The sequence below is a fragment of the Monodelphis domestica genome, chromosome 4 (assembly GCF_027887165.1).
Source record: "Monodelphis domestica isolate mMonDom1 chromosome 4, mMonDom1.pri, whole genome shotgun sequence".
Lineage (NCBI taxonomy): Eukaryota > Metazoa > Chordata > Mammalia > Didelphimorphia > Didelphidae > Monodelphis > Monodelphis domestica.
In genome coordinates this window covers 369759273-369784913 of record NC_077230.1, presented here as the reverse complement: position 1 = coordinate 369784913, position 25641 = coordinate 369759273, and the positions used below count along the sequence as shown (strand labels likewise).

General features: G+C 42.1%; 1 protein-coding gene across 2 annotated transcripts; it reads left to right on the top strand.

The window, feature by feature from the left end:
* Positions 1–100: 100 nt before the first annotated feature.
* Positions 101–25230, top strand: AK2 (adenylate kinase 2). Of its 2 annotated transcripts, XM_007492906.3 has the most exons (8): positions 101–309; positions 10808–10933; positions 14896–15006; positions 15133–15227; positions 20222–20294; positions 20995–21190; positions 23500–23554; positions 24307–25230. In XM_007492906.3, the coding sequence occupies exons 1-7, from the start codon at positions 208–210 to the stop codon at positions 23526–23528; spliced, it is 732 nt and encodes a 243-aa protein (XP_007492968.1). In that variant the 5' UTR covers positions 101–207; the 3' UTR covers positions 23529–23554; positions 24307–25230. The 2 variants fall into 2 exon arrangements, with proteins under 2 accessions (XP_007492968.1, XP_001366699.2); XM_001366662.5 differs by lacking the exon at positions 23500–23554.
* Positions 25231–25641: the final 411 nt, after the last annotated feature.

Genomic DNA, 25641 nt, shown 5'->3' with positions numbered 1-25641 from the left:
CACTGTGTCGGGTATCATTGGTAAAGGGAAACGTCTATCGTCGGTAAGGGGCGGTGGGAGCGAGGGGCCTCTCGGAGCGCGTGGCTGCGTGGCGTAGCGTAGTAAACGTAACGTAACGCAACGTAGCGGAGCGTGCGTGGCGGGACCGGGCAGCCAGAGGTCTTGGAACCACGGCGTTAGGGTCGAAGCATCGGCGAGTGAGGGACAATGGCGCCCAGCGTGCCCGTGGCGCCGGAGCCGAAGGAGAGCCCCCCCAGGGGCATCCGCGCCGTGCTGCTGGGGCCTCCCGGGGCCGGCAAGGGCACGCAGGTGAGCGGCCGGGCCGGGGCAAGCCTAAAGTCGGCTGGGGTGAGGCGGGACTCGAACCCAGGGTCTGGAAACGGAGTAACGGAGTGCCGGGAAGAGCAGGGAGCCCAAGGAGAAGGCCAGGCCGAAGGGCGGCACAAGGTCGTAGGGTTAGAGCTGGTTCCTGCCCCCCCCTCACTCCCCCACTCCCCCCAGCTTGACAGATAAAGAAACTGAGCCCGGGAGGCGTTTCGCGGTCACATGGCGTGTCAGTTTCGGAGGGAGCTTTTGAACCCTGATCTTCCTGATTCCAAGGCCAGTTCCCTATCCACCAGGACAGGCAAGGTTCTTCCCCCCTTTTTTTTTTCTTTTGTGACTGTCAGGTGAAGCCTGTGGACTCATTCTCAATAAGGTCTTTAAATATATAAAATAAAGTTACAAAGGAAACCAGTTATATGGAAACAGTTACTAGTTTTTTAAACCTTTACCTTCTGTCTTAAAATTGATACTAGGTATCATTCTGAGGCAGAAGAGCAGTAAGGGTTTGGCAATTGGAGTTAAACGATTTGCCCAGGGTCACACAGGTGGGAAGTATTTGAGGCCAGATTTGAACCAGATCAGGCTCTGTCCACTGGGCTACCTACCTGCCCCACTTTTTTTTTAAACTAAAGAACACTTACATTAGAAGACTCGTTTTTAAGGCGAGACTGAGCTCCCTTTTCTAGGTGAGGCATCTAGGTGAAAGGTTAGCCACCTGTGCAAAATTGGAGGTTTGGGTCTGGAGTCCAGAAGACAGGCCAATGCTGAACATCTAGCCACTCAAAAGGAAGTAGTTGTTGAAGCCATCAGGGAGAGTGACATGGCCATGACAAATAGTGCATAAACCCTTAAGAGGTCGGTGAGGGAGAGGGTCGTCCATTCACCCTCTATTTGAAGACCTCCAAGAAAAGAGAATCCTACCTGCCCCTTAGGCAACCTGTTGGATTGTTGGGAAAATTTTCAGTGTTACATTTGCGTTTTTGCAGCTTTCCTTTAGATTGGGTTAGGGGATAGTAGAAGTGTGGTTAGAGAGTCAGAAGAAGAAACAGGAGAAGTAGTGCCTCAGCCAAAGGAGAGGAGAGAATCAGATAGAATGAGGGGTGATGAGAGGTAATGGGGAGTGCAGGGATAGGGGGCTCAGTGAATAGGGAGCCAGGCCTAGAGAAGGGAGATCCTGGATTCAAACATGTCCTCAGAGATGTCCTAACCATGTGACCCTGGGTAAGTCACTTAACTTCAATTTTCTAGGCCTTACCACTCTTCTACCGTGGAACCAATACACAGTATTGAGCCAAACACGGAAGATATGGGTTTTTTTTTTTTAATAAGGTGATCAACAATAGCTTTGCTATCATGCTACTTCTCTTCACAGTCCACATTCTAGCAAAACTGGACTGCTCTCCCCCTGCTCTGTTCTTATTTTATCCTTTCTTCCATCTTCTCACTTTTGCCCAAGTCCATAATGGATCCCCCCTCCCCCCCCAAAAAAAATCTGTTGAAATTTCCTTTCCAGGGCCAACTAGGCACCACCTTTTGCATGAAACTTCAAATGAGGTGATATATGTAAAGCATTTTACAAACCCGAAAGTGCTATATAAATGTCAACTATTATATTATCATTCTTATTAAAATGAATTACTTCCTCTACTATCAGGAATGTATCCTTTGCACCTGTCATTATACTTAGGTGTACACGTGCTTTCTGCCCTGTTAGATGATTGTAAGCTCCTCCCCAGTGCTGCCTAGCACACAGTAGTCACTTAATAGATGTTTGTTGAATATAACATACAACAAAGATAAGAACCACTCCCCCCCCCCCCAAAAAAAAGGCTATCAAATTGAAAGTTTAGGAGAACGTTGATCTTGAAGAGGGTATTTTCTGTAGTGTAATGGAAAATGGAAACCAGATTGCAGTATTGGAGAGAAGTGAGTAATAAGAAATTGTAGTTATGGGTATAGACAGCTTTTTGAAGAAGTTTAGCAGTAAAGAGGAGAGCTGAGACAATGAGTGATTGCAGTAGTTAGATGGGGGGAGTATTAATAGGAATAGGTACATATAGAAAGATGGGTAGTTGTTGGCCTCAGCCAAATCACTGTTACTCAGGGTCTTCCTTTGCAAAATGGGGGGAGGGATTTGGTTGTGCAATTAGATAATTTTTTTTTTTAACGCTTATCTTCCGCCTAATCAATACTGTGTATTGGTTCCAAGGCAGAAGAGTGGTAAGGGCTAGGCAATGGGGGTCAAGTGACTTGCCTAGGGTCACACAGCTCGGAAGTATCCGAGGCCAGATTTGAACCTAGGACCTCCCGTCTCTAGGCCTGGCTCTCAATACACTGAGCCACCCAGCTGCCCCCTAGGTAATCTTTTAACATCTAAGGTCTGTTATTCATTACCCAGGTCAGCTTTCTGGGCACATGAGGATTCCAAGTCTTTTGAAGTACGCTTTCCTAAGAGCTCTTAGAGACTGATCCCTTAACTAGAAACATAGAATTTTTAGAGTTGGAAAAGATCTTCTAGATTACCTATAGACTACTTCCTTGGTTTTGAATTCCTTAAGGGCAGGACTTAGACAGTAGGCATTGAATAATCATTTAGATTAAATAAGGCAGAAAATGTTGGAAAGATGGACAGTTTAAAGGTGAACCGGAAAGATTTGTACATTTAACTTATTGGTAAAAAGACATTATTCACTGCCATAAGGGATGGAATGCTTCCTTGCTACATTCTTTACTGCCCTTCTGGAAGATCCAAGCTGGACATCTATTACCCTAATATGCTTACCCTGAGATTCTGTTGTTGAGATTCTCAGGTATTAACATTCCTGTCCCCTCCACATTCTGGTTTAAAAATCTAAGGCCTGAAGCTCATTATTGTAGCAGCAGGGATTATTGTCCCAACTGTGTGGGGTTTTTTTCCTTAGTGTTTTCAGAAATTACTGATAGGGTATAACACACTGGCATAGCACTTTTGCAAAACACTTTATTTACAACAATCCTTAAGATAGGTAGAGAACTGAGTCCCTTTTACAGATTAGGAAACTGAGGCTCCAATGACTTAACACATAATCACAGTGCTAGTGAGTGTTGTGGGGAGAACTGGAACCCAGGTTTCATGCCTCCCAGGTCCAGCCACTTTTCTACTATACCAGAGAGTGGGTATATGGTGGCTTTGATGTGGCTCACAATACTCCTGAAGGCAGCCCAGACCATTTTAAAATACAATTGGGAAATGCTTAACTAAATAAAATATATAATAAAACAGATATTAAGTCAGTATGTGTCCCTCGAGGTTCCATATATATCATTAGTGGCCTCCATTTCTATTTGAGTTGGACACCATTATACTACACCATGGTGCCTCTTATCCAGAGATCATCCTTTCCTAATACCAGCTACTTCAGGTCAAAAGGTAAACTATTAGAAACAAATTATGAGATTTTCAAAGGCCTTCATGTCAGTAACCTGGTCATAGTCTTTTAAATACTAGGATTCACAGTAATAACCAAGCAATTAGCTGCAGGGGTGACTTCTGAAGGTATAGCCTATCTCTTTATAATCATTCTAAAAAATCATTGGAAATTCAAAATCAATAAATCTCATCTTAGAGATCAAAATTAACAGGAGAAAAATATTAACTAAAAAACTTAATATGTCAAGCTTCTAGTACTGAACTGGCAGGAAGGCTTATGATTGACTTATAAACGTAAAGTCTAGTTTTTAAATTGAAAGTATGTCAATACTCAGTTGTTTTTTGGTCATGGCCCCATTTGAGTTTTTGAGTAGTTTATCATTTCCTTCTCCAGTTCATTTTACAAATTTGAAAACTGAGGCAAACAGGTTCAGTGACTCACCCAGTTATTACACTGCTAATATCTGAGGCCAGATTTGAACTCAAGAAGTGTCTTCCTACCCCTACACCATATTCACTGCTCCGTCTAACTATCCCATTTCACATGTAGACTACTTCTCCAAAGTAGGCTGTATAAAATCTGAATTGGCCTATCATCCCTCTCCACTTGTTTTTTGTCCACATAAACCTTAGTGTAGAATTTGCATTTGGTTCTTAGCAACCTTCTGTAGGTGGGTGGGTTCTTTCCCCTTCTAACCTCAGTGGTGGTATGTGAATTTGCCAAAAGTTCCTGGTTGCTATTGACATTGCCCCAGCAGCCACCTGTAGAAGATGTAATTCAGTTCAGCTCTGGACCACATGAATAGCCAGTTGCCTCCCTTAACTGGCCAATTTTTACAGTAAAGATATTTTCAATTTTGTTTACCTATTTTTTTCACTGAATCCCCTAAAGTGTTGTTCCAGTCATTGTAATTGGGGTTGGAGGTGCTCCCAGCTGCCTCTAGGTAAGACTGATGTCTTAACAGAAAATCGTTGATTTGGAGCTAGAAAAAGTCTTGTTTAGCTGCTCGAGCCTCATTTTACAGATAGAAACTGAGACCCAGAAAAGTTGTGGCTTGTCCAAGATCACCCAGCTAGTAAGTGACAGAGCTGGGTTGTAAACTCTGTATTCAAAGCCTACATTTGGAAACAATAATGGGCTGGTTGTCCACAAGCCAGCCCCCATTAATGTAGAGAGGCTCACCACCGGGTTGGCTTCAGAGTTACCATCTTAAGTCGCCAAAGATTGTAATCTCTGTCAGGGGTGATGATAAAATCTTTTTGTCTGTGTTTTGTGGTGTGTGTCTGTGTGTGTGGTTTTCTTGGCCAAAAAGTTCTCATTTTAGAGGCCCAGCCTATATTCTAAGCAACTCAATATTCAGACCAATACACTAAGTATATATTTTTTTTAAACCCTTACCTTCCATCTTAGAATCAATACTTTGTATTTGTTCTAAGGCAGAAGAGTGGTAAGGGCTAGGCAATGGGGGTTACCTGACTTGCCCAGGGTCACACAGCTAGGAAGTGTCTCGAGGCCAGATTTGAACCCAGGACCTCCTGTCTCTAGGCCTGGCTCTCAATCCACTGAACCACCCAGCTGCCCCCTATTTATATTGTTAAAGTAATTATTTTACTCAGTTGAAAAATCTCTAGAATACATAAGCTTGTTTTAATTAAAAGAACTTTACCAGTGCATTTTTGGTCTGGTCTCATGCCACTACTACATTTTTTGTGATAGTCTTTTCCTTCTAATAATACTTTATGCTCACATGACTCTTTGGTTATCCCTCTAACATCCCTTGGAGGTAGGGAGGAAAGAGATTACCATTATCTTTTTTAAGATGAGAAATTTGAGGCTGTACCCCAAAAGAATGAGACCTGCCATGGGGTTCCCCAATAGAAAGGGAGGGACATCCCTGGCCAGTGTCCAGGCCCCTGACTCCTGATCAGACCTCTCTCACCTTCACCAAGGTACCTGCTAACAGCCAGTCCTGTGCTGTTATCTTAGGTCTGAAAGAGGACTCCTTTTGTGAGAACCCTGGGAGAGAGTGGAGTGCATGGGGTTTTCCCCTATTTTCAAATGAGGAAGGAAGGAGTCTTCCCTGTGGCCACAGAGTTACTAAGTGTGGGAGCCAAGATTCAGAATCAAATCGGGGATCCACACCCCCTGCTGTACTGCACATCCTCCACCAGGTTGCTTTTCAGATGTGTTCAAAATAATCATAATAAAACTATGGCATATTTAATTTCTTTAACCTTGCAACTGTCTGCATTGCAAATCAAATCATTTTTCTTACATTCTTATTAGCAAAAAGCTAAAAAATGTTCAAGGGAATTTCTCACATCATGAAAACCTTCTAAAAATGCACCCCACTACTATTTGTGAATTGTTGCAATATGCTTAGTGCTCTTCTGAGCAATTGTATTTTAAGTAAGACTAATTCTTAAACATTTATTCCCTGTAGGTGCTAGTGGTATAAAAGCATAAAATAGAGTATCTGTTGTATCTGTCCTTGCAGGTTTACTGTCTTATTGGGGAAATGAAATAGATACATAAAGAAAAATAAGGGCAAGTAGGTAGTTCAGTGGCTAGAGCCATGCCTAGAGACTAGAGGTCCTGGGTTCAAATGTGCCCTTAAGACATTTCCCTAGCTGTGTGACCCTGGGCAGGTCAGTTAGCCTTTATTGCTCTTCTTACTTGGACCAGATACTTAGTATTCATTCTAAGACAGATGGCAAAGGTGTTTTGTTGTTTTTTAAATAGCTGATGCTAAAGGCCATGTAAACAACAGGTGTATCCTTTAATACCTGATTAATATAGCTTCTCCATTAATTTTTCCTCCCTATCCAGAAATCTGTCACTGCTTTGAACTAATATAGTATTTTATACCTCTCATTCACACCTGTCTTAGTTCCTTTCCTAGACTATGACCCTGAGGCTAGGGACTCTTCTTTCTTGTCTTCCTCATAACTTGATTTGCCAAGGGGAAGAGCCTAGTGAATAAAAGATGGTATTAACCAGAGTGGGAAGCAGGCAGTGCTAGACAAATGATTTGTGGAGCTGGGTTGTGGAAGGACTGCTGGTGAGGCAGGATTGTACTGCTTAGTTTGGAAGGAAAGTGGCTATAAGTTGTGGGAGTTAGAGAATAATTGGATTTGCATTCATTAAATTTAGGTTTGCCTTTATGACCTTGGGCAAGTCACTGCCTGTAAAGGGCCCTTTCAGCCCTAAACCCTCCATTCTAATAAGGTTGGAGAGAACAATATTGGGCAGATTGTGGAAGATTGACTACCAGGCTAAGAAACAAACTATGCTTTGGGTGGAGTGAAATCCAGAAGCTTTTGAGTCGTAGGGTGGTATGGCACATACCTTAAGGATATTATGGCATTGATTTGGAGGAAAGAGAAAATAGAGGATCACCCTTTCAGAGACTTAATTATAGTAGTTTAGGCATGAAGTAATGAACCTAGACAAAGTATTGCTAAATGGAGAGGAAGGAAGGGGTGCATGGACTCAGATCTCAGATATTTTCACCCCTGGGTGTTGGTTTCATTTTATAAACTGGGGAGATTAGATGATTTTTAAGGTTCCTAAGGCTGATCAGCTATTCAAAACTGGAAATTAAAGAGTTAGATCCTCCCAACCCTCTTTTTCAAGGCCTGTTGCCATGCCAGCATGGCACTCCCCCTCCCCCCACCAACACTGACAGTTGGATGCCAGTCATTTTGGGGGGGAAAGTTGTGACATTCTTTTCTGTGGTTTCTCTGCCTTTCCTATCCTATGCACAGCCAGCCTCTCCCTTGAGTTGATTTCAACAAATGAGATAAATTAAAAGAAAACTTTGCCCTATTTTGGATTAGGGTGTGGCAATAACCCATTTGGAGGATATCAAAGACTTTCTCTTGCCCAATGGCCTACAGTTATTTCTCAGAGTGCCTTATTTTTAACATTTTAAAATCCAATTTTTGTTTTGATTTTACTGTAATTTATTCCTATGAAGTAGTCTGTTAATTAAAAGCTAAAAGGAATAGCACCAATTATGGATCTCAATTTTTCTTTTTAAGACAATATGGTATAGGAGAACAGGTATTAGGTTAGAGGTAGAGGACCTGGATCTGCCACATAATTCCTTTATGACCTTGGGCAAGTCCTCTAATTTCTCAGCCTGTTTTCTCATCAGCACAATGTTGGGGTTGGATTAAGTGAGCTCTGAATTTTATAAGCTAACAGCAGCTAAAAGAACTAGGCAAGTTTAGCTTAAAGAAACTTCAATAGTTAACCCTATCACTTATGACTGAGCAGGAGAATCTAGTTATTGCTTATCTTCAAATATTTGTCAACCTATAGTCATGTGAGGGGGGGGTAAATTTATTCTATGTGGCTTTAAATCATAATTGGAATTAATCATTGGAAATGATAGTGAAGTGAAGGAGAAAAAGCTGTCAGGTGGAACAGACCACCTTGGTGGTCTTGATTTCCCTGTTCTTAGAGAAGTTCAAGCATAGGCCAAATGATGGACCACTGGGCGATGTTACAGAGGAGATAACAGCATGGTAATTTGAGGGGAAGAAAGCACTAATAATTAGGTTACTTAGGAGAAGCTTCACCTAGGAGATGGTATCTGAGTAGATCTTTGCAGGATGTAAAGCTTCTAAGAAGTAGAAGTAAAAAGATTGAGCATTGCAGATAGAACGAGACAAACCTTTGCATGGAGATAGAAGCGGGAGCAGTCTCAAGTTCAGGAAATAGCAAGTAGGCAGATATTTCAAGTGCACAGAGGTCCTAGCTGTGTGAACCTGTGCAAGTCACTTAACCCTAGTTGCCCAGCTCTTACTTCTGTTCTGCCTTCACACTGATACTTTAGCATTAATTCTAAGCCAGAAGGAAGGTTGTGTTGGGTTTTTTTTTAAGCACATGGAGATGAATAATGTGAGATGAGTCAGGAAAGATGGATGGACTCTAACCACACTTTTGAAGGACTTCAAAGGCTAAGCTAAAGAATTTGCATTTTATCCTAGAGGGATTTTGGAACCACTGGAAATATTTCCTAGGGGAGTGATGTTTAGCCCTGAAGTTTCCCTAGATGGCATTTAAATTTTGTGATCCTACAACTGAAAACATTTTTAATGTTTCATTTAGTTCAAGTCCTCATTAACCTTAAATAGTCTGTTCTGTTTAACTTTTTCGTAACTAACTTGGATGAAGACATATTAATAATAGTATTAATAGCTAGCATTTATATAGCACCTGCTGTGTGACTGGCATTGTCCTCATTCCTTTACAAATATTTAACTTGATCCTTGACCATCCTGAGAGATATGTACTATCATTAGCCTCATTTTACAGTTGAGGAAACTGAAGCAAACTTGTCCAGAATCACAAAGCTAATAAGCGTGTGGCTGGATTTGAACTCGGGTCTTCCTGACTCCAGGCCTAGGACTCTAACCACAGCAACCACACAAGTAGCCAGTTTATCAGATTTACCAATGGAACTAAGTAGGAATGGTTAACTAATGAATTGAATGATTTAAAGGCACAGTGGATGTATATTCAAAACTAATAAAATATATTTTAATAAGCATAATTATGTTGGGCCCTGAAGTGGTGAGGGCTTGGGTTCAAATCTGGCCTCAGATACTTCCTACCTGTGCCATCCCAAGCAAGTCACTTAACCCCCATTGCCTAGTCCTTACCACTCTTCTGCCTTGGTACCAATACTAGTGTCAGTTCTAAGACAGAAGATAAGGGTCGTTTTTTTGTTTGTAAAGAATAAATGTAAAAGCCTGCCACTTGTACAGCAAGATTCTTTAACTCAAATGTCAACTGAGAGAGACACAGTTTAAACAACAATTCTTTTTTTCTTTAAATTTTTTTTCTTTTTTAAAATCTTTACCTTCCATCTTGGCATCAATACTGTGTATTGGTTGCAAGGCAGAAGAGCAGTGAGAGCTAGGCAATTGGGATTAAGTGACTTGCCCAGGGTCACACAGCTGGGAAGTGTCTGAACCCAGATTTGAATCCAGGACCTCCTGGCTCTCAGTCCACAGAGCCACTCAGCAGCCCCCAACAATAGTTCATAAGGGAAAAGACATGGGGTTATGGTCAATTATAGCACATTCCATTTGAATCAATGTGACATAGCAGCCTCAAACAGCTAATGTAGAACCAGCACAGTGCTCACACCAGAGGATAATCATCTGGTTCTCCTTGGCCTAGTCAGAACATATCTACTGTATTGTGAAAATTGTGGCACTACACTTTTCAGAAGAATTTTGACAAAACTGAAGCACTTCCTCAGAATGAGAGGATTTGAAACCATGTCATACAAGGATTAGCTGAGTGAAGTGGGGACAATTAACCTAGAAAGATAAGATGTGGGGGGAAGGTGAACTGTCTTCAGTTACTCAAAAGGCTATCTAAGGGCAAAGGATTAGACTTGTTCTATTTGACTCCAGAGGACAGAATTTGAACCAGTAAAGGTTACTGAAAGGCAAATTTCTGCTAAAATGAAGAAATTTTCTCACAATGAGTGGTCCAGTAGTGCCTCATCTAATTGAGTCCCCTGCAGTCAACTGAAGGTCTTCCTTCATGGAGAGGCTGGGATACTGTAGAGAAAGTTCCTGCTTCGAGTTTTGGTTCAACTTACTAGGAAATCTCTACGGTTCCTTCTAATTTCAAGATTTTGTGACACTACACACACGCACACATCTACCTGTTGTCATGCCATGACAGTTTTGTTCTAAGATTAATGTGAGGAACTTGTGCCATGTGCTAGAGGAATGATTTTGTAGATCGAAGACCTGGGTTCAAATCTTAGCTCCACCATTTGCTACCTTTGTGACTTTGGAGAAATTATTTAACCCCTGGGACTCAAGTTACTCATCTCATACCTAGGAGGGACCTGGATGTTCTCCAAAGAACTTTCCAGCCCTAAATCACTGATGTGAACTAGGTTTTTTCAGTTATGTTTTCTAATTATGCATAAGAATATCCAATTTGAGAATTTCAGATGTCCTCCTGCATGTTGGGATCTAAAGGGTATGCTAACAGCTTCTTGTTCTTTTTGTTTTTTTTCCTCCTTTTTCCCTCTGCAGGCTCCCAAGCTGGCTGAAAGTTACTGTGTTTGCCATTTGGCTACAGGGGACATGCTGAGGGCTATGGTAGCTTCCGGCTCAGAGCTGGGCCAGAGACTCAAGAAGACAATGGATGCTGGAAAACTGGTAGGTTTGGTGAACTTATGTGTTTACAAAACTTTTTTTTTTGGCCATCTTAAGTAATAGACAAAAGAATATTTTACTTTGAATTGTTCAACTTTTTCTGAACAGCAGAAATCTAATGAGGTAAATTCTTGGCCTTTATCTTATTTTGAATATTTTTTTTACCATGCTGTTAAGGCTGTGTTTGCACTGGTATGTTTTATATCATTGCTTATTATACAAAACATAATAAGTATAAAATTAAATTAAATTAAATTAAAAGGTAAATAAGTGAAAGCTGTCTAATCTTTCACTCCTTCCTTTCTTCCCTTCCTTTACCCCTCATGCACTTCTAAAAAATATTTTACCTATTAAGAGACCTAATGTAGCTGCTGTATTCAACAAGTAGTTCTTACGTTCAGTTAATGGGGGATGACTAGGTAACTCAGTGGATTAGCCAGGCCTAGAAATGAGAGAATCTGGATTCAAATCTGTCCCCAGACACTTCCTAGCTGTGTGACGCTGGGCAAGGCACTTAACCCCCATTGCCTAACCCTTACTGCTTTAGAACCAATACACAGTGTTGATTCTAAGATGGAAGTTACGGGTTTAAAAAGAAAGAACATTTTATTGATGGGGAGATCTTGTTTTCAGGACTTGAAAAGATCCTTGATTTTTGTCTTCCCACCCTCCCTGTTGCCCCTGTAGATGAAGACTTTTATGTTGGTTTCATGAACTGCATAGGTGCCACTTTTCTGGCTTCCTCAGTTAGCTAGTTCTGTCTCCAGTCAATTTATATTTACTTACAGACCTGTGCATGTCTTGCATTCCCCCAATAGAAGTAAGTTCTTTGAAGGGGAGAATTGTTTTGTTTTTGTCTTTCTGTCTCCATTGCTTTTCCTGTAATAAGCTCTTAAAAACTTTTCCCTACTTGATAGAACCTGCCAGAACTTGTACTCTGTTGGCATAGCCTTCCAGACTCCAAGGTCACCTTCAGCCCACAACAAAGCATTGAGTTTGGCCTTTTGTGAAAGTTCATTTTCAGTATGTGCTAACACAGGTCATGCAAGGCACAAAAGGGTTGTTAGTCGCTGTGTGGCTCAACCCCGCTCATTGTGAATAGAATAAGGGTCTTGAATAATGTTGTTACTCAGCATTTCATTCCTAGTATGTCACCCAGCAAAGCTGTAGCTCATGTCTTTAGGCCAGCGTTCCTTTTACTATGATATACTATTGTCTGGCTTAATTTTTCAGTGACTTAATCTCTTATGATTGATTTTAAAGGGTTTATGATTCAATTCAAGTTCGATAAGCTCTATTTTTAAACATTTTTAACAATTGCTATCTGGCATTTTGTGATCCAGATTCTGTCCCTTCCTTCCTTCCCTTCCACTCCCTGAGACAGTAAATAGTCTGATATAGGTTATACTAGTACTCTCCAAGCAAGACATATTCCCATATTCCTCATGCCGTGAAAGAAGGCATCTATCACACATACAAGAACAAACTCACGAAGAAAACAAAATGAAAAATGGTCTGTTTTGATCTGTATTCAGATTCTATCTGTTCCTTCTATGTCTATAGATAGCATTTTTCATCATGAGTCCTGTGAGGTTTCCTTGGATTCTTGCTTTGCTGATAACAATTTAGTTCTTCACAATTGATCATTATACATTATTTCTGTTCCTACATACAGTGTTCTCCTTGTTCTCCTCACTTTACTTTTGCATCAGTCACATGTCTTTCCAAGTTTTTCTGAACTCATCCTCTTCGTCATTTCTTACGGTACAGTAGTATTCCATGACAACCATATACCACAATTTGCTCAACTATTCCCCAATTGATGGATATCCCCTCAGTTTCCTTTTCTTTGACCATTACAAAAAGAGTTGCTATGAATATTTTTGTACATACACATCCTTTTTCTTTAATTTCTTTGGAATACAAACCTAGTAGTGGTATTCACTAAATATTTTTTAAGCATCTACTATGTTAAAGGTATATTATGACAATGATATTCCAAAGAAGTTTTTTTCTTTTTTCTTTTCTTTCTTTTTTTTTTGCATATTTGCCCTTAGTTCCTAGTAGATTTTAGTTTCCTGGAATATTAGATGGAGGCTTTTTAGGGATTTTCCTTTCCCAGGGAGTGAGAACACTTGAATATACAACAGCTGTCTTCTGTCATCTCTGACTCCAGAGGACAGGATGAAAACTAGTAAGTAGGAGTTAAAGGGAAGCAAATTTTTGCTTACTTTGACCATAGGAATCAGCTCGAGTGGCCCTTGGAGGCCCTGTTTCATTTTCCAGATGAGAAAACTGAAGCCTATGTGAAAGACTTGTCCACAGTTCCACAGGTAATCTGTATTGGACCCAAGATTTTAATAGAGTTTCCTTGACTCCAGATCTTAAACCTTTTCTGCACTCCTCAAAGATATAACTTGCTACCAATCAGAGCTAGCCAACAATATAATGGGCTTCCTTGGGGATGATGACCTCCCTATCTGCTCAAGGCTGGACAACCCCTTATTAGAGATGCTTCGTAAAGGATTGTGCCTGTGATTGTGGAGTTGTAGTAAGTGATTGCTAAGGTCCCTTCTGACTTGAAATTCAATACTTGCCACTACTTATCATTTCCCTCTGAAACACATTGTCCCTAAGAATTGTTAACCAGATTTGGGTTCTTTTTTCCTTTCCCCTCTCTCTACCTCTTGTTAGGATGGCACCATTTGAGTCATGTTGACAGGCTGTTGTGGACTTTGGTGCAGGGATATAGCAGCAGTCTTATCTTTAGCCTTCTCTTACTCTCCAAGCTTGTACTTTGCCCGTTAGGCCCGTTTGGCCCTGGTACATCAGAGTATGAGCAGCTGACCGACTAGCATTCCCTGTGCAGCAGTTAGGAAAAATGTTTTGGAATTGCCCTTTTGATGCAGGCCTATCAAAACATGAGATTTCTTTTCATTTGAATTTGGGGGAAATGTATTTGAGGGGAGGGGTTTTCTCTCCCTGAGTTCTTCATCACCACGTTTGAAACCCTGCTCTGCTGCTAGTGACCTTGGGCAAGTTACTTCTGGAAACACTTATTTCAATATAACATATTTCCTTTGTAATATATTTTTTAAAAAGGGGAGAGGGGCATCTCTGGACTAGATGATCTTTAAACTCTCGATTCTGTGCTGTGCAGTATTAACTTAATAACCATGATTGTTCACACGAGTATTTCCCTGTTTCCCACCTAGTCTCCCACATTTATGTACCAAGAAACAATTGTGAAATCCACAGAGCTGGTCTATTCTATTATAGTCCCACCACCACTCCATTACTGGCCCTCTTTGGTGTCAACAAATCCCTAAGAGGGTATCAAGCCTCCTCTAACCCAGCTCACTCTGTGACAGCAAAGGAAGGAAGTTGTAGTCATGACAGCATGGTATGGCCAACCATGGAGGTGGGAAGACAAGTTCCCCTTAAGATTCAAACAAAACCATAGCGTGAGAAGACACTGGACAGACAAAAAGTTTTAGACTTATCCATTCTAATTAGATATGTTACCTCCAGATTGGATCTATCAGAGAAACTCACTTCTTTATTCTCAGTTCTCTTCCATGTCGGAGCACTGAGAAAAGCCCACACTGCTGCAGTAAGGTCAAGGATATGTTCTTAATGTTTAGTAATTGGGCCTGGAGGGCCTGTCACCAACTAGGGTCCTGCCCCCAACCCCCCTTTCTGCTCAATGCTTCCTCACCTATCATGGCAAGAAGGTTCCCAGACCCCATCAGAGGGAATCAAGAATCCCTGCTTGACTCCTATCCTTAGGCCCACTTCCCTCTTCCCACTGGTAGTGGTTCAGTTGCCTCCAGGTTCCCCTCTTTGGTCCTAAGAATTCCTTGACCCTTCCATTTGTCTCTGTATTGACTCCCCTAGTATAAATTCCTTGAAATAGGAACTACCTTATTTTTCACTCACATCTCAGTGGTATTTCTAACTTTCAGGTTAGCGATGATATGGTTGTGGAACTTATCGAGAAGAACTTAGACAGCCCTCCATGCAAGAATGGTTTTCTCTTAGATGGCTTCCCTCGGACTGTGAAACAGGCAGAAATGGTATGTGAATTTGTTTTAATGCCTGGGGTGGGAGGAAGGCTTAAACATGACCTTTTCTTAAGAGAAGATGGGAGCAGGCCACAACTCCAGAAGCTTACATATGTGTTGCCCTGCTCTTTGTTGCAGCTTGATGAACTCATGGACAAGAGGAATGAAAAGCTAGATTCAGTCATTGAATTCAGCATTGCCGACTCTCTACTCATCCGGAGAATCACAGGAAGGTATTTGCTTTCCCTGCACCTCCAACCCCATCCAGTTAACTCCTAAAACCCCTCCTTTCAGACTTCTCTGATGCTTTCTCAAACTATAGCAAGGTATAATAGACACAAATCCATTTTAAGAGTACCATTTAAACATGAGGTGCTGCTTGACAAAGCTGGCTGCATCCTGGTATATGACTCAGAGTTATAGAGATTGGCCGAATGAGTTTCAGCTCTTTGTTACCATACCTTTTAGTTTATGAGGTCAGGAAAAGAGGAACCAAAGGACATGAGGGTCAAGGCCAGCTCCTAATCCCACTCCATGTATCAGAGAAGTGAGAGAGGGGTTTGGGTTTTATAAGATTAGTCACTTATAAAAATGAACACTCTGGGAATATGTTTTGTATGGTAATACCTATATAAACCCAGAGTGAATTGCTTGCCAACTCTGGGAGGGGGTAGGGAAGGAAGAGGGATATAATTTGGATCTGATAACTTCAGAAAACTTGTAGAAATTTGTTATTATGTATAATTGGTATAAAAAAAAACTTTAATAGAGAAATGGAGTTCCTACCAGTGGGACACAGAATTAATAACCAGCTTTTGCTCTCTCCATTCCCTAAAATGAATCTTAGGAAGTAGGCACAGCTGCTTGGACCTTTGTCCTAGGCAAGGATTTATATGCTTAGAGTGTCCTGATGCATTACCAGAGGTCAGGCATATCAAGGGAAATTTCTCTGGACTACTTAGGAAGATGAGATGTGGACAAAACAAGCAGGTTTTACTCAACACAAGCTGCCAGGAAGAGCTCAGACAGGGAAAGGAATGGCAGGCAATTGGGAATGGAGGGATTATCCTTGGGTAGAGTGTGGTGCAAAAGATTTAGCCATACATGGGAGCTTCTACTGGGGCCAGGGTGGTTCCCTCTTAACTGATCCTGTAAGGTATTAGACATGACCAGGAACTGATGTCAGATTAGCCCTGTAAGGCAGGAGTGTTTCCAGCTGGTTGTTTGCGAGTGGTATGGGGAAGTTGAGAAACTGAATTCTAATTAGGTATCCCTAGAATAACAGAGTAGTAGAGCCCAATAGTGAAGATATTGTGCCATTGTGACCACCACTCGGGGCATCCCAGATGTGATCCATGTAGCTCACTCCACTATCTTTAAGATGTTTTCGAGAATAGAGTTGAGTTTGACATAACTTTGTAAATCCATATGTGTACTAGCATAGTATGCAGTAGACATGGTAATTAACTGTCTGATCCATAGTCCAAAAACGTGAAACTGAAGGCATCCGGGTGCTGCTGTTTTAATGGGAGGCAAAGTCTAGGAAAAATCATTTAAACCATTGAGACTTTTGTTTCAACCAATTGACAAATATTAATTGTCTCCTGTGCACCCAATACCGTGCCGAACATCATCAAGAATAGAGATAGATAAGGCAGTATTCTTGCCCCCACCCAAAAAGAAGAAACTTACTGTACTTTGAACAAGTAGACATGAAGTCACAGTTGTCAGAGCCCTCATTGCTAAGAGGACAGAGAGAGGCTGGTGTGAGCTGGGCTAAAGCCAGACTTTCAGAGCTCAGCCTTCAAGCTTATGGCAGCCAATATCCCACTAGCCCAGCATTAATAGAAGCAAAGGCAAGGGGGCATTCTTCCTGCATTAAGCTCAACCCTGCGCACATTGCACCTTCAAGTACAGCCAGAGAATTGTAACTGGGATGGCGAGGGAAGCTAAAACCATAATAAATGGTAGATAGCATTGGGAAGTTTGAAAAAGGCTTTCTGTATGATATTCTGGCAGGATGAAAGGTGCTTGAGTGGGGACTTCAGAAAAGCTTCTGCCTTTGTATCAGTCCCTTACACAGGTTCTATAAGCCTCCCTGTAATGTGTAAAGTAGGGATGTTATGATGTCCATTTTGCAGAGGAGGATACCAAGGACAGAGCATATTAAGGGAACTTCCCGAAATCACACATACACAGCATTTCAGAGGAAATAATCAGAAGCCCTGGTGACCAATGAGCCCAGAGACTGGAGGAGACAGAAAATTAGTTTCCTATCCCAGATAGCCAACTGAATAGTAGTTCTCTTGGAGGGAACCTTAGAGCTCATTTAATCCAATCACCTCTTTCCACAAATGAGAAATTTACAACTAGGAAAGGCCAGCCCATATCTAGAAATTGACTGAGTCAAGCCAGGGACAAAAGTCTTCAGACCCCAAGTCAGTGGTCTTCTGTTAGACCAGTTTGGAATTGGGCCAGAGAAGAGGCAGGGATGGTGCAGAAGGAGCACACCTAATGAGCATACCCACGTTTGGCACTTACGGTTTGAGGTGACTTTCTGGTAGGGAAATGGTCCTTCTTGGGCAGTAGTAGGAAATCCAGAATTAAAATGGTAATAAGAGCTAGGCTGATATTCTAGGTTTGGGTGTTACCTGGCTAGAACCTGTTACTGAAGTTATTCAAGTGACTTTATTACACAAGTGTAGGTAGTAGTAGCAGGTTGCTGATTAAATATTTGATTTAATGTAGCAACTTGGTCTATCAAGATTGTTAAAAATGCAATCTGTCTATCACTGTTAGATTAATAGGATTTCATTAATTGGCACTTCTTATCAAAAAGACCTGACAGCATGATTTCCTTGTCAAACTGGCCTTTTGCCCTCTCTGTTGTGCAGTAGGCATCCCCCGTCTGTAGAGTAAGAAACTGAGGTAGCAGAAAGTCCTGCTTTACAGTGTCCATGGCCATAGACTTGGCATCCTTCCAGTTCTATACTATGAAAACTGCAGTAAAGAGTATCTCAAAAAACTGTTTGGGCCAGCATCTCAAAGTTGTACATGAGATTCTCAGGTGGGCAGTCTTCCCCAGGACCCAAACCCAGGACCAGATCTGGGGTTCTACTTTAAATTGCTTTGAGCATTTCCCTGGGTAGGTGTGTGAGGATGGGAAGGAGCATATCCCAGTATGTGCAGAGGGAATAGGGAATGAGTGACTCTTCCATCTATGCTTCCCCAATATGTAAAAGAATATGAGAGTCCCAACTCTTACCTCCCCACCCCTAAGTGAAGGCCAGTGATTAGATAATAGGATTTAAAGTTGGGAAATCTCTGAGGGCAGCTGGATGGCTCACTGAATAGAGAGTCAGGACTATATATGGGAGTTCCTGGGTTCAATTTGGCCTCAGACATTTCCTACCTGTATGACTCTGGGCAAGTCATTTAATCCCTATTGCCTAGCCCTCACTGCTCTTCTGTCTACGAATCAATACATAATATTGATTTCAAGACAGGAGATAAAGGTTTTGGTTTCATTTTTTAAAATTGGGAAGTCTCTTAGAAATAATCTGCCCCAGCCCCCCTCCCATTTTGTCAATAAAGAGGCTGAAACCCAAAGAGATTCGGGGACTTGGGAAGGGTCAAAATGAAAGGAGCAGAACTGAGATTTAGATGCTATCCCCTCTATATCCAGGGCATTGCACCACCTCTCAAGGGATAGCATTGTTGATCTCACTTGGTCTTCTCATTGTGGCTCTGCATCACTTAATCATAGGACAGAAATGCATAACAAGGAGTTCTTCCAGATCTCAGGAATGTATGCATTAGTCACAAATATACAGAATCTCCTCCCTAAACATGTGTGTGTAGACTTCATAGCTCCCTTCTGGTCACCTTGCATCTGTTCTCACCTGATAGAGTCTGTGTGATTTTAAGCTGTAAAGCACCATGCTAACATCCATTGGGAACCTTCTGTTGGCTGGGATCCCCAGCTTCTCATTCTGGGCCTGCTCTGGAGAACACTGAGGAGTCCCTCACCAAGTACTTGTCTGATGTGCTAATGGGCTCTAATGAAAGCAGCCACTGTTGATTTGGAAGGCCACAGAGGAAGCAGTTCCATGTGCCAGGGCAGAGCCTTGGTAGTTGCTAAGCAAAGATTATATGTAGATATTTTGTTAACTAACCTGTGTTCCAATGATAAGAAAAATGCAAATTGAACCAAAAAGGAAGTTTTCCTTGAATGTAGAGTTCCATTTGTTTAGAGAGTTTGGCCAAATTAAAAAAAAAAACACACATGAAGATTACTACTCTAAAGGTTAAGAGTACCTTTAGAGATGCATGATAAGATCATAAATCTTAGAACTGGAAGGAACCTTTGAGGTCATTAAGTTCAATCTCCTCATTTTATAGATGAGGAAACTGAAATACGTTTTAAATGATTTGTCCAGGGTCCCCACAGTAAGTGACCAGGGTAGAATTTGAATCCAAGTCTTCCCAACTACAGTACCCAATCCACTAGGCCAGTGATGGTGAACCTATGGCACGGGTGCCTAAGATTTCACACAGAGCACTCTCTGTGGGCAAGAGGCCACCCCCTCCCACCCCCACCCCTAGTTTGTTACTAGAAAGGCAGAGAACCTTGGGCAGACCTGCTTCCTTTTCACTTTGTCCGATGACATTTTTTCACATCACCTGCCCCTCTTTGCCCAGAAGCCCAGTGGGAGCACATTCTCCCTCCCCTGTGTGGGGTAAGAGGGGAGGGGCATAGCATGTGGTCTCTGGTGGAGGATGGGCATGGCACTCAGTCTGGGGTGGGGGCAAGGCCTGGCACTGTCTCTGAATGGTTCACCATCATTGTTCTAGGACATGCTGCTTTTCTGTATTTATTTTGTAACGTCTTTGAGATCAGGCTGTTATTGTCTTTAGAATTACTGTTTATTTTTTCATCATTGTGTTCTCAAAAAGCTTTGCTACATGTTCTACTATGAGGTTATTTTTTAATTTCCTCCAGAGACAGAGGTTTGTTTTCATTTTTGATCATGGTACACCTCAGTGGGTAATCTGAAATGAAGAACATAGAAAAAGTTTCAGCATAATTTATATTGTCCTTGAACCCCAGCTGTTTTTAGTATGATGCTTATCCTGGGGGATAAAGGAATGGAACTGTGCTGGGTCCACCATGGCAGCCCAGGTAGGAGAAGGGCATCTGGGCTCACATTCATTTAATATTTTTCAGGCTGATCCATCCTGCAAGTGGCCGTTCCTACCATGAGGAGTTCAATCCCCCTAAGCAGCACATGAAGGATGACGTATGTAAATTTGGAAGACAAAAGTTTCCTGGTTTCCTCTTTAACTGGCCAGCAGTACTTATTGCCTAAAGTTTTTGTCTTTCCTGCTTCTTCCCCAGAAAAGACAATTAAGATAGATTTATGAACCATTGGAAAGTTCAGAAATATGAGGGAAAGGAAGAACAGTGTGGAGTGAATATACCTGAGAGAGAACTAGCAACAGTCTTAGAAGTTAATTATCTTGTATTGGCCTTTACATTTGAAAAATCTGGTGTTTAAAATTTAAAAGGCAGCCACAGTATCCAAGCCCAATGAGCACTTAAAAATTCCTTGATCCTCTCATACCTGGCAGATAATGGTCAGAGGCAGTCTCATTTATGGACAGATTGCTTGAACCAGGTTGGTTTTACAAAAAACAGCAAAGCTTCTTTTAGCAGAGAGGATCTCAAGATGTGATGGTCAGGTGGCCTGTCTTCTACCTGGATCTCATAGGATTTAAGGAAGGAAAAATGCTTAGAGATCCTCTAATTCAGCTCCCTTATTTTCAGGGTCACATGGGTAATAAGTAGGAGAGGCAGAATTCAGACCCTGGTCTTTAGACTTCACATTTTTCCACTATAATATACTGAGGAAAGGAAGAACATAAGAAAGAGAATCACAATTTGGGGAGGGAATGTGATCAGTTTGTCCGCCCTACTTATTACCCTCTTTCTGTTCCCAGGTGACTGGAGAACCCTTGATTCGCCGCTCAGATGATAATGAAACTGCTTTGAAAACCCGCCTGAAGGCGTATCACTCTCAGACTACCCCCCTGGTGAAGTACTACAGTAAGCGAGGGATCCATTCGGCTGTGGACGCTTCTCAGTCCCCAGATGTGGTGTTTGCCTACATCCTGGCTGCCTTCTCCAAAGCAACATGTAAAGATGTGGTTATATTTATCTAGGGGTCTGTTCACATAGGGGCCACTTGATCCTCCTCCTGTCTACTCGGGGAGGGCACAGAGGGAGGTTGACCCAGCCGGCAAGACACAGTGTTCAAGCTGTTAATTAAATAAGCACTTGATTCTTTCTTTGGCATGTGTACAACTGTCATGTCATCCATTTATATGTAATGGTGCTTGCATGTATGTGTGTGTGAGAGAGACAGGGTGAGTTTTGTTTGGTTAAAAGGGAAAGCAAATAATCCTAGTTCCATTTAGAACATACTTGTTCTCTCTAGATCCCATATCTGAGTATTGTCTACTCATCAGGTGACTATTCTAGAATGTAAGAACCCTTCCTGGAAGTCAGCTGAGAAAGGAAAGGAATTACCCAACATTAGGATAATCAGAGACCTGAAACTTAGTTCACAAGGAGGTGGGAACGGGGAGGTGGTGGGAATTCCCACCTAATCCGGCTCTCACCATTTTCCGGAATGAACAAAGAAGTCTGCTGATGTAGAAGTTCTGAAAACTAGCACAAAGGAAAGCATGCATGACTCTAATGGGAGCTACTGTGATTCTTCTTCTGGTCCCCACTGCTGTGGATACCAGAAGCCTAGAGTGACACCTAGAATTGTGTTGCAGTGGCCTCTGCACACATGGAAGCATCTGGGTAACTAGAATTGTAGCCAGGAGGAACAAGAGCAAGTAAAAGAACCATCTGGATCTTCTGGATTCCCTATCACTTCCTAAGGGAACAAGAGAAAGTGAGGATGATAATGAACCTTTCTGGAGCCCTGGAAGGTTTTGTAGAATGCTTTCCTAGATAGACAAGAAATGTAAGAATTATATCCCTTTTAACAAATAAGGAAGCCACAGCTCATAAAGGCCAAATGACTTGCCCATACACAACTAATAAGTTTTGTAGCTGTGATTGGAGCTCATACATATATGTGGTATCCTGAATATAAATCTGAGCTTCTGGTAACAATCTTATTCCAAAAGGCTTTCAGTCTTCATAAAGCAATAAATAAGAGTTCCTTGCAAGGGAGTTATTCTGCATTTTGGTGTCTGAGCATGATACAACAACCTAGATGAAATGAATGACCCTTTCACATTCAAACCAGCCCATTCTGTGTTGGCAGGAAATGCGGACTTCTGGTTGAACCACCCTTTTCCTTCTGAAGCTGTGGGCTGTGGGCTAATTTCACTGAAATTGTTTGAAATGCAAGACCTAGAAATGGCACAGTCTGGAAAAACCATTTTCGGTTTGGTAGTTGGAGCAATGAATAACACCCTCTGCCCTTCCTCCAGTTAGTCTGCTGATTCATTGGAACACAGATGCAGTTCACAGCCCCAACCTGCCCAGACATCTTCCCTCTTTGTCTCTGGGTTTCCCAGAAGGTTTGATCCCATTAGTCTGGCTAGTGGCTCACTCGGGCCTATTATTCATCCCTCTGTCTGGTGTGAGTGTTCCTGTGTGCCACATCCACTTTTCTTCTCTGGCTCTTGCTCTCAAGGCTAACATCCACTCCTTACTGAAAAGTGAAACCTGGCCTAACACTGTGTACTGATTGGAAAACACATGATTACTGAGAAGAGTGCAGAAGGGACCAAAGTGAAAGCAAAACAGTATAGTCACTGGGTTTCCCCCATGTCGAAGAGACCTTGTTTCCTTCTTTCCCCTCCACCCCTGCCAAGGGTCAGAGTCTTCCTTGCGACAAGGCCTCGTGGCTCCTGTGACTAGCCGGCCATGGGATTTCTGTAGTCCCTGACAGTTTCCTGACAGCCCCTGCCCAGTTCATCTCTCTCCCCGTCTTCCCTCAAATCCCCCAGACTTGTACATAGACCTTCAGGAACTGCTCTGGTTTCGAATGAGGGAGAGCTTGGGACTTGGAGTTGTCTTTGAGAAGCAGTCTGGTGGAGTGTGGCAAGAACCCCAGCCCGGGCGAAGAGCCAGCCCAAGCACCAGCACTTACTAATTCTGTAACTGGGCAAGTCACTTAATCTCTCTTTGGCCTCAGGGTCCTTGTCTATAAAAATACTTGATTTATCTGTCTCAGGGTTGTGAGGAAAGCACTTTGTTAAACCTTAAAAAATTCTAGATAGGGGCAGTTGGCAATTTTTTTTCTCCCTCAACTAGACTAAACCCCATGGCACCATTTCTTCCCTAAATTTTGTATCTTCTCCAAGGGCTTGGCCCAGTACGCTAGACACATTAGTTGTTCAGTAAAATGTTTGTTGAATTTTAATTTAGTGCTGGAAAGGCCCTTTGAGATCATCCATTCCAACCCCTTTGTTTTGCAGGTGGGGCTTCTGAGAAGCAGAGTATGTAAGGGACTTGCCCAAGATCACATACGTAGTAAGTAGGATTCAGACCCAGGTCTTCCTGTCTTCCTTACTCCAAATAAAGTGTTCCCTCCACCACCTGCCTTCTTCCTCTTCAAAATGTTCATAAGAAGGTTTAGAGCTGGACAGGATCTTAACATTTAGGCCAGCTCTTCATTTGCCAAGTGGGGAAACAGCCCCAAGTTGGGAAGTAGCCTTCCCAAGGTCATACAGGTGTATGTTTTTTGTTTTGTTTGTTTTTTTAAACTCTTAACCTCCCATCTTAGAATCAATACTGTGTGTTGGTTCCAAGGCAGAAGAGTGGTAAGGGCTAGGCAATGGGGGTCAAGTGACTTGCCCAAGGTCACACAGCTAGGAAGTGTCTGAGGCCAGATTTGAACCCAGGACCTCCTGTCTCTAGGCCTGGCTCTCAATCCACTGAGCCACCCAGCTGCCCCTCATACAAGTGTTAGTAAGTATCAGAGTCAGCATTTGAACCCTCTTCTGATTCCAAATTAAATCCCTTCCCATTGCACTAAAGATGGGAACCATCTCTCTGTGGGATCCCAAAACAGATTGGTTTCCGTCTTCCTTTATCCCTGCCCCCCTAAGCCATATTCTTGGAGTCCCTGAGGCTCCTAGCCCATAAAGCACATTGGGCTACCACTAAATGGCATGAGGCTTGGGCTTGGATGTCAGCCTCATACTGATTTGTTTGTTTGGGGTTTTTTGTTTTTTTTTTCCTTAAATGCATTTTGTCTTCTCTTGTTTCCTTTTTTATTTCAGCCAAATGACTGCAGGCCAGGCAAGACCGCACCATTGCTGACCAACTTCAGTGCAAGAGTCCAAGCTTTTAAATGTTGGGCAGAGGGGAGGGGTTGGTGAGGAACAAGAAGGGATATAAGTATTGGAGGGAGATTGTTTCAGTGGGTTGTTGGTTTTTACCATTCAAGTGGGCGTTTTATAAACAGTAGTTAGTTAGGAGGGTATATTAGGGGAAGAGGGATATACATTTTTGTGGAAGTGTGGGGAAGAGGAAGAAGACCTGGTGTTAATTCTATAGGATCTCTTGGGGACAGTTACCTTTCATCCAGGAATGTGATTGTAATTGAAAAGCCATTGACCTAAGACCTCATTTGTCTTTTATGGACCTCTAAGTATGCCAGATGGGGAGAGCAGTTACTCCCCTGTTGCCTCCTCTCTGTTCTGTACCTCATAACAGGGTAGATTTTGGTTGCTGACCATAACACCCCATATAATGTGACCAAATAATAGTCCCCATGTTCGAAAGGGTGATGAGGAATGTATGTGACAACGGTGGCTTGATAAGTTTAATGGAATTTATAAAGGTGAAGCCAAGGAAGGTTGATTCCTCCCATTTTATTTACCTTTGATATGATAAACTCCATTAATCTCAAGGGAAAAGCCATCATCAATTGCTATTTACAAGTGTATGTCCTCTGTTCTTGCCTTCTTTTCTAAACACTGTATAAAGAATCCTTTTTCTTTCTTTAAGAAAAAAAAAACAAAACACTTTGAAAATTGTCTCATTCCAAAGAAATTCCTTCCCCTTCCCAGCTCTTGTGGCTGAAACACAGCAGCCCTGCAGTGGTGTGTTTCATTTTTAAAACAAGGTGCCTTTCGCCTTTAACTGACCAAATGCTGCTCTTTTTTGGCCCTGGAATCAATAAAATGTATTAATCATTTGTAGCCCTGTGGTGATTGTTGTTTTTGGATGTGACACTGGTTTTGTGTACTTTTTAGCAGTTATTCATTTGCCACTGAAGGCTGAGACCGAATTGTTGGTGTTGAACAGTTAGATGTAGCTAAGTGCTAAAAACTTATACCTCCGTTGACCTTGAGTTTGTAAAACTTCCAATTTTTGGCCTGTCTTCTGAACACAGAGTCCATCATCACTCTTTTGCCCCAGCAAAGAAGGGCTTGTGAGTTACTGTGGTCAAATTGTTGCTCACCTCAGGGCCAACCTGGTCAGGAACCTCTCCAAACTTAATGAGTCAGGGCTAGCTGGGCTCATGCCACTACTACATTTCAAGGCTTCCCAGCCTGGTAGGATTTCTGGAGCTTGGGGGTCCTTCACTGTGCTCAGCCAAAACCAGCGGC